We start from the raw sequence: 15999 nt of genomic DNA, 5'->3' as shown, positions 1-15999 counted from the left end.
AAATTGACACATTTAAAAAAAAAAGTGCAATAAAATGATTTGTAGCATTCCAGCTGCCTCCCTTTTCTGCTTGGTCAGGGACAAATGAGACATTGGAAATAATCCATCAACCTTTCATTGGGATAAGGGGGCAAGACAAGCACAAATCTTGGCCGTCTCAAATGAAGTGTGAAAAGCTACAATTCAGGATATGCATCTGCTTAACACATCACCTTAGTTGGGAAAGGGACTTGAAACTTCAGTTTTACCCTGAACCTGTTTACATATGTTATATGCTTTTGAAAATTAGTAGAAGTTATCCTATGACTTAGAAATCATCTGAAAGCGGTCTAACAGGCTCCAAGAGAGCTGTGCAACTAACGTTAAATGACTACACCTCAAGTAATAGAAGGACTTCTTTCTAGCACCATCCCAACCTGTCCTAAGTTACTGTGCATCTGAAAGTGGAGTTCCTGGCAGTTCAACTATAAGAAGCCTTGCAGCTAACAAATAATTATATGACTTTACACGACGTCTACCCTGGCTAGAACTGCAACTATCCTGTGAAACTATAGGCCTGCAATGAAAGAGAAAGGTATACATCCAAATTATAAATTAGTTAAAATCACTATTTGAGGGAGACATCCTTAGTTAAAATCTCCATAGCAAATAATCCTTATTTTTAATCATATTTATATTTTTAACTCTCAAAAGCTTTGAAGTGTTTTCGGATTGGAGGACAGTATCTGATTAAATCTAAAAACATGACAGGGTAAATCTAGAGAGATTGTTTTCTTTTGTGGGAGAGTCTAGGCACAGGACAACCTTAGAATAAGGGTCACCCTTTAAGGCAGAGGCAAGGAGGAATTTCTTCTGAGGGTACTGAAACTGTGAAGTTCTTTACTGCAGTGGGCTGTAAAGGCTAGGTTGTTTAGTACAGACAGTTTTTTTATCACTAAGATCATCAACAGTTATGAGGAAAAGGCAGGATAGTGGATTAGAGGAGGATCAGATCAGCCATGATCTCATTGAATGACAGTAAAACGGACAAAGATTGTTTTAAAGAGTCAAAGCTAGTTTGAAAGAATAAGTTACCGAAATATAGTCTAAGAAAATTACAGTAGTGCCACTTAATGGTCAGGATATGTAGCTGCATGGATGGATTACAAACAAAATACAAACATAAATGCCAAAAATATTTTTAGTGCTGTGATAATTTGCACAAAGATACATTCTACCTTCCAATTCAATGGGATCTGCAAGGAGGTCTTTCCACTCATTTCTGCAGGTCACTATAGTCACTCCACTGAACAATATAGGGTTTTGCTGTCCATGCACAGAATTCAAGGAGTTGAAGAGGATTAGACTGAAGAGGCAAGATAATTTAATGTGCTGTCAGACTTTCTGACCAGTGGGGGAAATGGAGTAAGAAAACACTATGCTTGGCAATTTTCTGTATATAGGTTACACTGTACTCAGTACTTTCAGAACTGGCAGAGGCAAAAGGGGAAGCTTTATTCCATGTTTTTGAAGTTCTAGTTTAGCCTTAATATGTTTTCATGCTACTAGAGTGGGATTGTCAGAGATAGTTTGCTCTACTTCAGAACCAAATGTGCTTAGTGTTCAAAATTTCAGAGTCTAGCATTTCAAGCTTCAATATTATAGGCTGAAGGGCCTGTTCTGTACTGTACTGTTCTATTGCATTGTTGCTATATAGTGAATTCAAGCTGAATTTTTCAGAGCTAATCCATCAGTTTAAATTTGGCCAGCCATTTGTAAAGGCAGACTCATTATCCCAACTTTCACTTAGAGTAGCTTGGCTCATAGTACCACCTGCTTATTATGTATTTTCCAGGCAGAGGCATCACTCGAGCTATCGCACTTCAGCTAGGGGTTCAGGTCAAAGTTGTTATCCAATACATGGTAGAATGGAAGCAACTGTAATATTTGTATAGCATTTACAGTGGTGTCCTTAGCACCCAGAATTCCTTTTATTTTGAAAATGGAATCACAGGCCTGACTGTAAAGATGTTAAGTAATGCACTATTCAAGTGACAACTAGATCCAGGCTTTCATTTAATTTTTTATTTTTAAAAGTTTGGTGCAGAAGTATGCTGAAAATAGAGGAACGGTTACTGTACTCTAAATCGAGTGGAGTGGTAGATTTATTTAAACCCAGTGGTACTGACGAGTATATTGGCTCACTAGGTCACACAAAAGTCGCACGTCTTCCATGAATAGAGTCTACAGTAATTCAACTGAGTCAGAACCAATTTCACCAGGTATTTTTCAGTTAAATCTGAACAGTATGATACAAACAAAGTCACACAATGCATGGAATTAAGTTGGAAGACGACACCACCCAGACCTTGAATGTTTAAAACCTAAATCGTATTAAAATAAAAACTAATGTAAATGCTGAAAGTTTAAAATGACAGACTTTGAAACTTAGTTTCCCCACCCCTCAAAAAGAAAGTACTTTCAATTAAAAAGCATCAGCTTTAGTCGTTTACAGCCCCAAATTCATGAGGTGAAATCTTTGAAGCGACACGCTATTTGGAACTCCTTTGGGAGTTCCAGAATCGTGTTTATTGTCGATAACAGCGCGTGAACAAAACTAGTCATTAAAAAAAATACACTCACGCAATGCTGTGGAATAACCACTTCGTTACTTAGATTTCCAGCAGCCACAGTACTTTGCTTTTATTCACATTGTAGATTCAGTTTACATGCTTTATATGCTTATAGAAACGGTACTCATTACCACGATCTGGTTTTATTTTTTTTTAAAATGTGTACAGTTACCATCGACTCAGGTCATGCAATCACAGTAAACTTTACAGTAGAAATGAACAGTTCCAAAGGATTGAGCGAACTCGCGTCAAGAAGGAATCTATTTAAATAGTGCTAGTGGGATAGAGATTAGAGTCTTTTCCGGAACAGCAACACGCCTGTACACGCTTTTTGTCACAATTCAACTACAGCTTACTTTTCCCCTGATCCACCTGGTCGAAAAGGTTGAACCCCAAGCCTCGTGGCTCGGAGTTAGGACCACTACCACGGCGCCGCAAGACCCCTAGCCCAACTAGCAGGTCGCTAACATTAACAAGGGAAACAAGTGTGGAGGTTCCCCAGCATCAGAATGTTGCTCAGAATATTCATTTGGTTGCTCTCGTTTGTCGCTTTTACAGTCCGTCGATTCTGTTAAAGGCCATTGATTTCGTGCAAGTATTTCAGTCTTCAGAAAAAAGGTTATGAAAACAGATTGTGCTTTATATATATCGGCAGCTAGAAAGCATTCAGGAAAGATTTTGAAAGCTTTAAATAATCCTGTATATTTAGACCAACTTTAAAGTGAATGCTTGTATTTGAACAATCATCGGACTTTTTGGCAAGTCCAAAGATGCGCGATCTCTCACATGATACATATCGCTATTTCGATGGGGTGAATGCGACGTTAAAGTCGATAGTCGAGGATTTAGCCTCAGGACCGGAAACCATTCCCGAGAGGCATCAGCAAATCACCGGGAACCGCTTTGAATCACATGGATCGGGGTTAAAATGAGAATTGTTTTTAAATCAAAAGATTAAGAAGCAGTTTCTGTTGCATCATTAAATTAGTGAAGTATACGCTATTTAATAACCACCAGCCTGAATGAGCTTTTAGGGGGAAAAGCTTGTATCGTTAGCGGGACGCGGATAGTTGCTTTAAAGCGTTTATTTCCCTACTTTTCATTCAATTAACGCATGTGTACTTGTACATTGTTAACGCTACATTCTTAGTGAAATTAGAAAACTTCCGCCACATCTCAATACACCTGGCTCATCAGTACAAGATGTAATTTATTCAATTTACCCAAATACATTCATTTATCCCAGGACAGCGTTTGTGCCTAATACTGTAAACTGTAGGGAAAATAGGAGAGGTTGTTAAGTGACATTACCAACAGTTAAACGTATTTGAAAATAGATAAAAACTTTCCCAGCTCTTCAAACTCACCCAAAAGTGAGCGTGGCAGTTGACCATCATGGTCCTTTCGATAAGTTCGTCGGGACACTCGAGGAGATGGTGTCCGGACACTACACCTGCGTTGTTGACCAACACCGTCACATCTCCGATCTCTCTCCTCACCAAGTCAGCCGTCCGGTAGACGCTGCCCCTCTTACTCACGTCGCAAGTGTAAGTGTGCACTCTGGCGCCCAGCTGCCGGACTTTCTCGGCCGTCTCCTCATTGCTCTCCTGGTTGATGTCCCACAGCACCAGGTTGGCGTTCCTCTTGGCGAACTCCAGCGCGAAGAGCCTGCCGAGCCCGCTGCCGGCTCCGGTGATCAGGCACACCTGATCGCACACGCTCTTCTCCTTGGGCTTGATCAGCCATCTCGCCGCGGCCAACACGAAAGCCCAGAGCACTTTGAAAATGACAACGAAGAACTCCGCGACGATATTCATGGCGGGTGCCGGGGGAAAGACAGGAGGCCGGGCCGTTACTACGGGGAAGGGGGGGGGAAAGAGGGGAAAGGCGAGGCGAAGCGGCTCGGCCGGCCGAGGTCTGTTCGGAATATGAATATATAAATGTTACCCTTGCTCTTTCTTCCCCTAGTGTCCAATTACTGTACCAGCCCAGCCCCCAATACCTCCACCACAACCTCCTCCCCCCGACTCTGATCATCTTCAATCCGCGTCACTCTTTAAATAAGGAACCTGCTCGGCCCCCGGGGCCAAGGACCCCTACCGAGGAGGCCACTTCAGTGCTGTCACCTCCCCCTTTTCCATAACTCCAGGTCCCTATCCATCCTTCACTTATTTTTACGAGTGGCTTTGCTTCCAAGGAACAGTGTAAATCATCGGATATTTTTGAAACCCTTCGCTGTTGCCGCATTGACTCAGGCAGCAACATAGACAGTTTCCAACGGCAGGCTTTAACTGTTCTCCGCGCATGCGTTGCTGCCTTTTCCCCCTCTCAGACGACAGTGATCATGGCGGAGACGAAGTGAGTGTGTAGTGAAGGTTTTTAAAATCCGAATCCATCCTTAGATAAATCTCAGTTTTTGCTGTAGTTTACTGGCAGGATACCTGCGTGTGATGAGCCATGCGCGTATTTTACCAATTATATCTTAAAGATAGTTAGTTTGGACGCAGTGTTATGATGCGCCTCGGTTCGGAGTTTTGCACTGAGCCTTTTGAAGCTTTGACTTATTATAAAAGATTTGAGCAACCTGATCAACTATTAAGATCTTCAAAATTTAAAAAAAATAAACATATTTTGTTGCAACTGGCTTATTCACTTTTTAAAATTGTTTGTTTTGTGTCTTAATTGTCAGGCTGTGGCCTAACAGAGCGAAAATAGTTTTCGATTGCTGCTGCATCAGGATGTAAACGGATTGTTTAATACTTCTATCACATTGAGAGTATTGAGATAAAATTCAGTTTTGAGACTTACGATTGATTAACTCACCACCTCCATCTGTCTTGTTTTAACCAGAGAGAAGAAAGTGCCATCTGTGCCTGAAAGCCTTTTGAAAAAGCGCCAGGCGTTTGCACTAATGAAGGCCAAGCGCATCAAGCGTTTGTTAATAGAAAAGAAGGTTTGAGAAACATTTCAACCTACTGGACTAACTGTGTGTTTCAATTATGATTATGAAGTTAGAAATTTAATTGTTCTGCATACTCACTTAATGGTGGAAACATTTGTGCTGATGTCCTATAACAAGGACTAAATAAAAGCATTATTTGGAGATGTTGGACTGGGGTGTACAAAGTTAAAAATCACACAACACTAGGTTATAGTCCAATAGGTTTAATTGGAAGCACACTAGCTTTCGGAGCGCCGCTCCTTCTTCAGGTGGAGCAACACTCCGAAAGGTAGTGCTTCCAATTAAACCTGTTGTACTATAACCTGGTGTTGTGTGATTTTTAACTAAATAAAAGCAAATGTTCTGGGACAAAGTCTGGCATCATCTTTGGAGAGAAAGCAGAGTCAGTGTTTTGCATCCAGTGACCCTTCTGTGCTGCTGCCAGACCTGCTGACTTTCTCCAGCAATTTATGTTTTGTTTCCGATTTCCTGACAGTTCTTGGGTTTTCTCCGTTTAATATCGAAGAATAAATGTCACCATAAATTTATATAATGTTCTTTACTCATTGATTATGTTCATCTTCTGTAAAAGTAATCTTTTATTCAGCATCTTCCCAATATAGTAACATACCAAAAGGATTATCTATATTCTTGGTAAATTATATGTACTACAGCAATTTAGGATCTGAAGATTGCATCCTTGTGGAGGGTTATTTTAACTGCAGTTGTTACGCATTATAAACAAATTGTCCAGTTGCAAAGCCTCCAGCTGTGGGTCACTAGGGAGCAATTGCCCATATGAACTGGGAGCCAGAATTGGCCACTTGGCTCCTTTAGGTTGCTTTGCTAGGGCTTTTGCCCGAAACGTCAATTTTGAAGCTCCTTGGATGCTGCCTGAACTGCTGTGCTCTTCCAGCACCACTAATCCAGAATCTGGTTTCCAGCGTCTGCAGTCATTGTTTTTAACTTTGCTATTCAATAAGTAGACAAAATGAAGGCTGGAAGAACATAACAAGGCAGCATTAAGAAATGGAGAAGTCACCATTTGCCTGAAGAAGGGTTATGCTCGACACGTTGAATTCTCCACTTCCTGATGCTGCCTGGCTTATTTAGTTCTATCCTCCTGCTTGTCTATTTTGGATTCCAGCATCTGCAATTTTCTTGTCTCTTGCTATTTAGTGTGATCATGGAGGGACAGGGGAAAGTGGCAGCACAGTGGCTCAGTGGTTAGCACAGCTGCCTCATAGCACTAGAAACCTGTGTTCAATTCCAGCGTCGGGTGATTTTGTGGAGTTTGCACATTCTGTCTGTATCTGTGTGTCTTTCTCCCCCAGTTCCTAAATGTGCAGGTTAGTTGGATTAGCCATTCTGAATTGCCCATAATGTCCTGGGGTGTGAAAGCTAGATGGATTACCATGGCAAATGCAAGGATAGGTTGGAAGGTGGTTGGCTGTGGGTCGGGTGTACTTCAGAGGGTCACTGTGGACTCAGTAGGCCAATTGGCCTGCTTCCACATTAGGGATTATATGATTCTAACATCTTAGGTGTATAGTGAATGATGATGACTGTAGTTTTGCATACAATGTATATCTTAATTTACATAAAACATTGGATTAGACCATTCAGCCAAATCGAGCCTGCTCTGCAATTTGATCATGCCTGATATGTTTCTCAACCTCATTCTCCTGCCTTCTCCCCGTAATTTTTGATCCCTTTACTAGTCAAGAACCTATGTATTTCGTCTTAAATATACTCATTGACTTTGCCTTCACAGGCTTCTGTGTCAATGAGTTCCTCAGATTCACCATGCTCTGGCTGAAATTCCTCCTTGTCTCAGTTCTAAAGGGTTGGCCCTTTCTTCTGAGGTTTGCTGTCTCCTATGTGGCAACATTTTCTCCATCTCCACTGTATTCAGAAAGTTTCAATCCGATTCCCCCTCATTCTTCTAAACTCCATTGAGTACAGACTTTGGGTTTTCAACTGCTCCACCTAAATCAAGCCCTTGTAAACCTGCTCTGGACTCCCTCCAAAGCCAACACCTGTTTCCATGGATATGGGACCCAAACTGCTCAGTGTTCCAAATGCATTTGACCAGAGCCTTATTTAGGCGCAGTAATATATCCCTAGTTTTGCATTCTAGCCGTCTTAAAATAAATGCTAACATTGCATTTGCCTTCTGAACTTATTATAAACAGTATTAATATGAAAACTTGTATATATTTGCCTTCAATACTTTGAGGGTTAGGTTTTCTTAGGGTTGAGGAAAATGTAATAATGGAATAATTGTTGATCATATTATAGAAGTAAAACAGCCTAAGCCACGTATTTATTACCGTTTTTAAGAAAAGTATATTTTTACTTAAAGGTAAATAGAGAGAAGAGAAAACTAATCTACAAGAGGGCTGAAAGTTACCACAAGGAGTACAGACAAATGTACAGACGTGAAATCCGCCTTGCCAGAATGGCACGTAAAGCTAATAATTACTACGTCCCTGCGGAACCCAGGCTAGCTTTTGTGATCCGTATTAGGGGGTAAGTTTAAATACATACTTAGTTATTTATTGTGGTTATGGGTGAATAAAAATTTTATCAATGTAAAAGTGTGTTATCCTTTTTCAAATTATTACAAACAGTAAATAAGCTACTTGTGGAATAAAATTTTCCTTTATCTACCTTGCTAATTTCTGTCCATGGTTTCACAGCATCAATGGTGTTAGCCCTAAAATCCGCAAAGTGCTTCAACTCCTACGGCTGCGTCAGATCTTCAATGGAGTGTTTGTGAGACTAAATAAAGCTTCAATCAACATGCTCCGTATTGCAGAGCCATACATTGCATGGGGGTATGTGATTAGGAAATAAGCAATGGACAAAATTGAAATTGTGTTTTGGTTTAAAAATGAAATATAGCATGATGTCAATGTGAAACTAGATATGACATTTTCTGAATAGATGCAGTTGGTGCTTCGTTATGTTATACAATGCTACAAGCAGTCATATGCATTGTTAGATTACAAATAATACATTTCCATTTTGTTGCTTCTAATTTTTAGCCACTTCATTGGAAAGGTTTCTAGTTTTCTGACTACATAATGCTCAATTTTCTTTACATTTACAATTAAAATAGTTTCCTCAAGATTAACATTATGCATGTTCACCACCTAGTACTTTGGCAATCTGACTATCATTATGCCATGTGCCATTCATTGGTCTCTGCTATCAAACAGCTGAGTCTGACTGTTTACCAACCAAATTTTCACAAATGTGCTGAATAAGTAAGGAACCATGCTGTTTTATTCGGTCTCATCTTGCTATGGTGCTGAAATTGTTGGTTTGTGTCACGGGTGTCAGTCTTGACTAAAAGTAATACCATTGAATCTGAATCAGAGCGTTGTGAATTCAATCACAATTGTGTTATAAACACATCATCCATTCTTGGATTATAATTCTGTTATTTAAAATGAACAGTGGTATAGATGCACCTTGATAGGATGGAAATTTATAAAGGAAACGTACTTAATTAAAACATAATTTCCAAGTATGGTGATGCATCCAGCCCCCCTGGGTCCAACCATGCTGGTGGACTCTACATACTGTCCCTCTATTGACACTTGAATGTGGATGGGACCCCAGAAGTGGGCAGGCATACAAATACAATAGTGAAGCAATTTCGGGCACTCTAAATTTTTAAAAAGTGTTGGTAAATTTTTGTTCTGACTTGCTCTTTCTTTCTTTTTCTCACATTAATTTTCTTAACTCATCCTCCTGCAGCAAAAATCTATGTAGCATGCTGATCCGTTGGGGAGAATCTGATTGTGCTAGAACAGAAATTCAATTGAAAAACAATGAACAAGAGAAAATATATCATATATAAAAATATAATTTGAACAGTTGCTATGCTTCATAGATTAAATTCTTAAGCCTTTTTTGTTAAACATTGCAAAATGCTTTATAGCATACAGTTGTATTGAAGTGGCACCTCTGAAACACTCCTCAAATCTGATAAGAATTTTGGTCAATTTGCTATTAGTAAAGGGTTGAATATGTCAATGTTAACAAATCACAGAACTATGTTTATGTTGATTGAGACCATCAGTGCTTTGTAGATCCATTAGTATATGGATTTGGAATTAAACTCTGGGGGAGGCATGTCTTGTGATATTAACATTTTTAAATAAACCTTGTTGCTTGTATTAATTTTATAGATATCCAAATTTAAAATCTGTCCGTGAATTGATCTACAAACGTGGCTTTGGAAAGATTAAACAACGGCGCATTGCTCTCACTGACAACTCATTAATTGAAAAGAAGCTGGGTAATATTATTTAAACTTGTCAGTACTGGTTTAGCTTGATATTATGTATACTCGAATTTTATGCAAGCAATTTTTGTTATTGTAGCTTTTCATCTTTCTGGTATTCTTACCACTATACTAACTCATGATATTTCCAACTACAGGTAATTTTCAGAATGCTGTTTGCTACCATTACTAAGTTAAGATAGTGACTACACTTCAGAGCACTTTGAGATGTCTGCTCCTGAAAAAGCACTGTATAAGGCTTTCTTATTATCCCACATGAACTTGCCCTAAATGCCATCAGCATGTACTGCTGTTCCTTTTTCCTTTATGCTTCTCTAGCTCGTTTGATGCAACTTGTTTTCTTTTCAACTACCTTTTACAGTCATAAGTTTCCATTCTTGCCACTCTGAGTATTTTTAAATTTACTTGAGGGTCCATGTATCATTGGCAAGATCAACATTTATTATCTCTCTTAATTGGCCTTGAGAAAGAGGTGAGATGTTTGAATATAACTCAATGACCTGCTTAGCCAGTTCAGAAGGCTGTAGCACACATTGCAGAGGGCCTCGAGTAGTAAAGATGGCAGATCATCCTTTTGAAAGGATATTGATGAACGTCTTGGGAGTTTCATCACAATCTGCTGTTTAATGGACACCATTGCTAGTTTTTTTTAATTCCAGATAGAAATAATTGAATTTAAATTCCTCAGGTACATGCGATTGGATTTGAACATGTTTCTGGATCATTATTCTGGGCTTCTGGATTACTAATCCAGTAACCTAAACATTTTTCATGGAAAGAAGTTTCATGGTCTCCGACACAGGCCAGTTCTTGGTTTTGTAATACCAAACATTATCATCAGAACACCATAACAACATATATGGTGTATAAATATAAATGTCCTAAAGTGCTTAGTGTTTATTTAAAGCAAAATTAGAGGTCGAGTTACTTAAGGTGATATCATTGCAAACGGCCAAATGCTTGGTCAAAAAGTTGGTTTTTAAGCAGCACCTCAAAGGGAGGTTTGGGAAAGGAAATCCAGAGCTGAGGACTAGGCAGCTGAAGGCATGGCCATTAGTGATGAAACTTCTATAATCAAGAATGCTGAAGAGGGCAGAATCTGGAGGGAGAAAGTGAGGGCTGCAGATGCCGGATATGAGCAGAATCAGTTGGTCTCAGATATCATAGGTGATGTGGAGCAGTACTGAAGAAGACCAGAGGTATGGAGGGGTGAGGGTACAAAGGCTTTTGAACAAAAACAAGAAGAATAAAATCCAGTCTTTGTTGACTGAACCAATGACTGTAGCATGCATATTTTATGGATAAACAGAATAAAGGTAAGACGTAATACTTCACAGACTAACCAGGAATATGTTGGGATAGTCATGGAACAGTTTTTTTTCTTTGCAAGTTGATGATTAAAAACCGCATGAAGTCCAGTGTAACTGACTAGCCAGCCTACTGGTAGTTTACTACACGCTTCTTGTTAGGAAAAAGTCTGTTACTAGTTCTTCACGTATTACTAACTAAAAGTAGTTGTCAACGCTAAAGTATACTGCATGAGTATTTATTTATTGATGATCTTACTTGAATTGTCAGTTAATAATTGAACAGCCCAAGGTTGCAGCAAAGGAACAGAAATCATATTGAACTGCTAACTATATTGGAATAAAATCAGACACCATTTTAATGATCGTCTCATAAACAGACAGGGCTGTCCATTGCAAGGTGGAGTGGTTTGCCTTCCAGAGTTATCTGGTTTGTGTGCTGCCTATAGTTTTGTCTTGGGGTGCAGGAACATCCGCAGTGCTGGTAGCAAGGGAATTGCATGATTTCAACCTAGCAATAATGGTTGTTTTGCATACGGATATCGTCCGTCATCCATGACTGATCTGATGGTGGCTCAAACTCGACTTGCTTGATTCCCATATCAAAATTCTGTTACGCAGCCTTGAAATACATTTACTGACCCAGCCTCCAATCTTCCTCTGAAAGAGCATTCCAAAGATTAGTGACTCAAAGAAGAAATTCTAATCTTTTTCACAAATGCCAATCTATTTATGTTAAAACTGGGCACCCTAGCTATTAGATCCCCCACAAGGGGAAGTATCTTCTTGGCATTTGAAATCAAAATACTGCATGTGTTGGAGAAATTCACCAGGTCTGACAGCATCTCTGGTGAGAGAAACAGTTAGTGTTTTGAATCTAGTATGATTCATCTTCACGATCTTAAGTAACTATGCTGTCAAGCCTCTTTAATGTTTTAATAAGATGTTTCTTATTCTTAACACAAATGAGAATATGCCCAGCCTGTGCAATTTTTGTTCATTAGGTAACACCTTTGTTCCAGAAATCAGCCTGGTTAAGCTTCTTTGAATGACTTTTATTACAATTATCAGCCTTCATTAAGTAAGAAACTAAAACTATACACCGTATTCTAGCTGTGGTTTTACCAATGCCTTCTACCATTCTTGCAAGACTTTTGTATTTTTGCAATTAAATGTTGTAGGTTTCAAGCCAATAAGAAAAGAAAATTGATAGAGTGGAACTTGGGAAATATTACATTAAAAATTTGGTATAGGACATGTACAGACAGAAACTTGTTTGCTGAGATGCGAATGGTGAAATAATGAACAGCCGCTGCAACGATGAAAGCAAACAGAAACTAAAACTCTCACCTGCAAAGAAAGGGACTAGGATTAAGGCTCTAAATTGTTGTCATGAAGACCGCAGAGCACCTAACCAAACAAATGTAAATGCTGTTGCTTAAGCTTGTTGTGAATTTTGTTGGAACACTGCAGGAGACCAAGGGTATGAGGGTCAGCATGAACGGAATATATAAAATTAAAAGGAAGCCTGGTGACATGCTTGCAGACTTAACGTTTGAATTAGAAACAGAAGTAAGTCATTTGGCCCCTTTTTAGCCTTATCTGCTATTTATTAGTGTGGTTGAACTATTTGTCTTTTAAATTCCAATTTTCCATTCCCTTAGGTAACAAATAGCATATTTCACCTTAAGATATTCAATGACCCCACCTTGTAAGGGAGTTCCAAAGTGTCTCCAACTTGTGTAAGAAAAATTGTCTTCACACCTCTGTGCTATAAAAGGGCAATCCCAGTTTGTAAACAGTGCCTCTAGTTCTAGGCTTATTTACAAGAGGAAAAATTCTTTCTGTATTCACATTGTCAATAACATTGAAGAGCTTAAAGACTTCAGTCAACTCACCCATCTTCTAAAAGCCAGTGGAACCAGGCCCAGACTGTTCAACCTATCATCATGACAAACTGCTCATTTAAGATTCTTGTGAACACTTGAGCCACATCTCCTTCACTTACATATTTCTTTCTTAAAAGAAACAAACTGACACTATATGTAGTCAACCAATCTGCATTTTCTGTGTTGTGAATAGGGAGGCAGTGGAAAAATGGATTATTATGATTGGATTTATTTGTTTCTTAAGTGTGACATTGTAAATTATGTGTACTTGTATTTTTAAAAATATGATTATTGTCAACTTATTGTCTGAGATAAAGTGTTATTTTAAAAGGATCAAAGGTAGAAGAATGGTATTCAGAGAGCTGGTGCAGACCTGAGTGTCTTTGTGCATTGTAATAGTTCTGTGATTCTTTGAGGTAAGAAGAAGAAAATTTGAATCTACAAGAGAACTGAATTGCTGTAAGAAGTGCAGGTGTGTAGGGTTACAGATGTGTAAGGTTAATATTGAGCTAGTAAGATGCAGGTATTCTCCTGCATGGGGAATGATATTCAAATTTAAAATATTAGTCCCTTTTTAAGGGGTGTGATCCATTTTGTCCATTCATGTGACAAAGGAGCTTAGTCACCTGTTCCTTCATTCCTGGATGGATTCAACTAGGCGTAGATGGCAGACAACAGATTCCTGTAGTACAATTCTCTTAATTATGTAATTAAATAAAATTGTATGCAAATTATTATTGATTTATTTACATTTCAGGAAAATATGGCATCATTTGTATTGAAGATCTGATCCATGAGATCTATACAGTCGGAAAGAACTTCAAAATGGCCAACAATTTCTTGTGGCCCTTCAAGCTATCTTCACCACGTGGTGGCATGAACAAAAAGACGACACACTTTGTCGAAGGTGGTGATGCTGGTAACAGAGAAGACCAAATCAACAGGATGATCAGAAAAATGAACTAAAGGTAAGCTGTGCTTTTTTTAGGGGCTGTATGACTGGAGTGTTCAAGATGCTTCAGCAAGAATTGCAAATCTAATACTTAACACAAATAGGCACATTATTCTGGTCACAAATAAAACTTGATGTGGATAGGTTATTGCTATATTACATGATGGATGAAGAAATTCAAATGCATATATTTTCTGACGAACTCTGCACAGCAGGACTGCGTGTCTACAGCTATGCCCTGAAAAATTTTAAATTAGTGTCCATGGGCTAAGTAAAATGTGTTGAAAGTTAAATGAATGTATGACTGTTTCAATTTGAAATATTGTTAAAGCAGGTGTTGGTTTTATATGATTAAAAGAAATGCACAATAAAAGCTAAGCTAGCTGTGTTAGGTGGCATCTTTTAATATATCATTCAAAGCTCTGGGAATAGATGCAAAGTTGGTGTGGCAGAGAATGGGAAGGGATTATTCTGTGTCTGGCTGTAATTCTCATTGACTGGGTTGAATCTTTGGCGAGCTTACTAACATGTTCTTTGAGTTAGTTTGGAGATGAGGGAGGAACTTGTTTTCTCCTAAGTGTAACAACAGCAGCAATATTGCTAGAGTTGTCATATTGTATCCTACCTACCAGCTTCCTGGGTAGGTGGTTGTTAGTGAGCCTGGAGGGAAATGAGCAGTCTCAGCTAATTGAAAGCTATCTTTATAACATTTATTCCATAAGAATTTTTAATACTTGCTTGACCAAGAGTTATTGTAACCACATGGAATTGTATGTTCTGGTCCAGTTGCATGTCAGAGAATCTGGTACAAAATGAATAATTGAAGAATGTCATTGGTAGCAAAATACTTTGCGCAGGTGATGCCTGTGAAGCAATGATTAAAATAATATAGTAAGGTTCTTTTTCTAGCTAAACTGATCTTTTGTAACTTTATTCTTCTGTTGGGGAATGTGTGTACAGTTTTGATTTATTCCTGTGGTGATTTTAAATCAAATTTCAGTATCTATGCTTTGAACCTTTCAGCTCAGTGAGCAAACCTATATCCAGTGTCTATGCCCTTGAGCTATTAATATATTGAAGTTAGTGAGTATTAAGATTTCATGTTCCTGGATATGCAATAATGAGTATTAATACATTTGCAGAAGATATGTATTCAAAGTCTTCAAACAAGTTAGAATGATACATGAAATAGTTTAATTTATAGCACAGAGGTGGAGAAAATATTTGAGATTTAATGGCATCCTAAAGGGCAAAGGCAGCTTATTCTAGTTAATGTTTTCCTTTGTGAAAGGAAGTTGGAGTCTTTGGAGGAAAAGAAGGAAATAAGGAAAAAAACTGATTATTTCTGACAAAAGGGATTTCTAGATCATTGCCAGATTTCATTGTCCAAAAGCCAAGAAATGTGTTTTTTTTTTAAATTCTAACTTTTTTTTTCTTTTTCTCTTCTAGGTAAACAACAGTTGTGAAATTACCATTGTGTTCTGTTAAATAAAGAAATTATTTACACAGTAATCTTTTGTCTTGGACTTTGTTTGCTTTTACAGCAGATTTAAATTTAAATCGATATGTCTGATTCCTTTACCATTTAAACCACAGCTCAAATTGAGACTATGGAGTATGAAATTACAAAGATTCTGACTTTGTAATCGGCATAAAAAGATTTGTTGAAATACATTGTAATGGATTGAGGGAAAATTAAAATTTAACATTTTCTTCAAGTTTAAATTCATACTTTAGCTGTACTCCCTTATAGAACCCGATAACTTTATATTTTGAAATGAAGAACATTACTATCAAAGTTTTAGCCTGTACATTGGTGTGAATTAGTCAGAAGACTGATCTGTGTTGATTGAGACTATGACTAACTCTAATATTTTTCCTTGAGATTAATTTATTGTGCCGAAGAATTTTGTTATGGGATTTCTTAACTTCTTAAGGTTTGGTTTTATGCCTTGCTTAGTTTTTACAAAATTGCAATAT

The 15999-nt window shown here is 38.2% G+C and overlaps 2 protein-coding genes across 2 annotated transcripts; one reads left to right on the top strand and one right to left on the bottom strand.

Moving 5' to 3' along the window:
* Positions 1-2216: 2216 nt before the first annotated feature.
* Positions 2217-4661, bottom strand: LOC122547634 (retinol dehydrogenase 10-like). The gene has a single exon (XM_043686237.1). The coding sequence runs from the start codon at positions 4427-4429 to the stop codon at positions 3920-3922; it is 510 nt and encodes a 169-aa protein (XP_043542172.1). The 5' UTR covers positions 4430-4661; the 3' UTR covers positions 2217-3919.
* A 154-nt stretch (positions 4662-4815) lies between these two features.
* rpl7 (ribosomal protein L7) lies at positions 4816-15531 on the top strand. The gene is made up of 7 exons (XM_043686236.1): positions 4816-4970; positions 5463-5565; positions 7919-8085; positions 8256-8393; positions 9756-9865; positions 13825-14035; positions 15469-15531. Exons 1-6 carry the CDS (start codon positions 4957-4959, stop codon positions 14031-14033), a joined length of 741 nt encoding a protein of 246 aa, XP_043542171.1. The 5' UTR covers positions 4816-4956; the 3' UTR covers positions 14034-14035; positions 15469-15531.
* The last annotated feature ends 468 nt before the right edge of the window (positions 15532-15999 follow it).

This window comes from Chiloscyllium plagiosum, unplaced genomic scaffold (assembly GCF_004010195.1).
Source record: "Chiloscyllium plagiosum isolate BGI_BamShark_2017 unplaced genomic scaffold, ASM401019v2 scaf_14099, whole genome shotgun sequence".
Classification (NCBI taxonomy): Eukaryota; Metazoa; Chordata; class Chondrichthyes; order Orectolobiformes; family Hemiscylliidae; genus Chiloscyllium; species Chiloscyllium plagiosum.
Note: the sequence above shows the minus strand (reverse complement) of the source record. Positions and strands in the feature narration are given on the sequence as shown.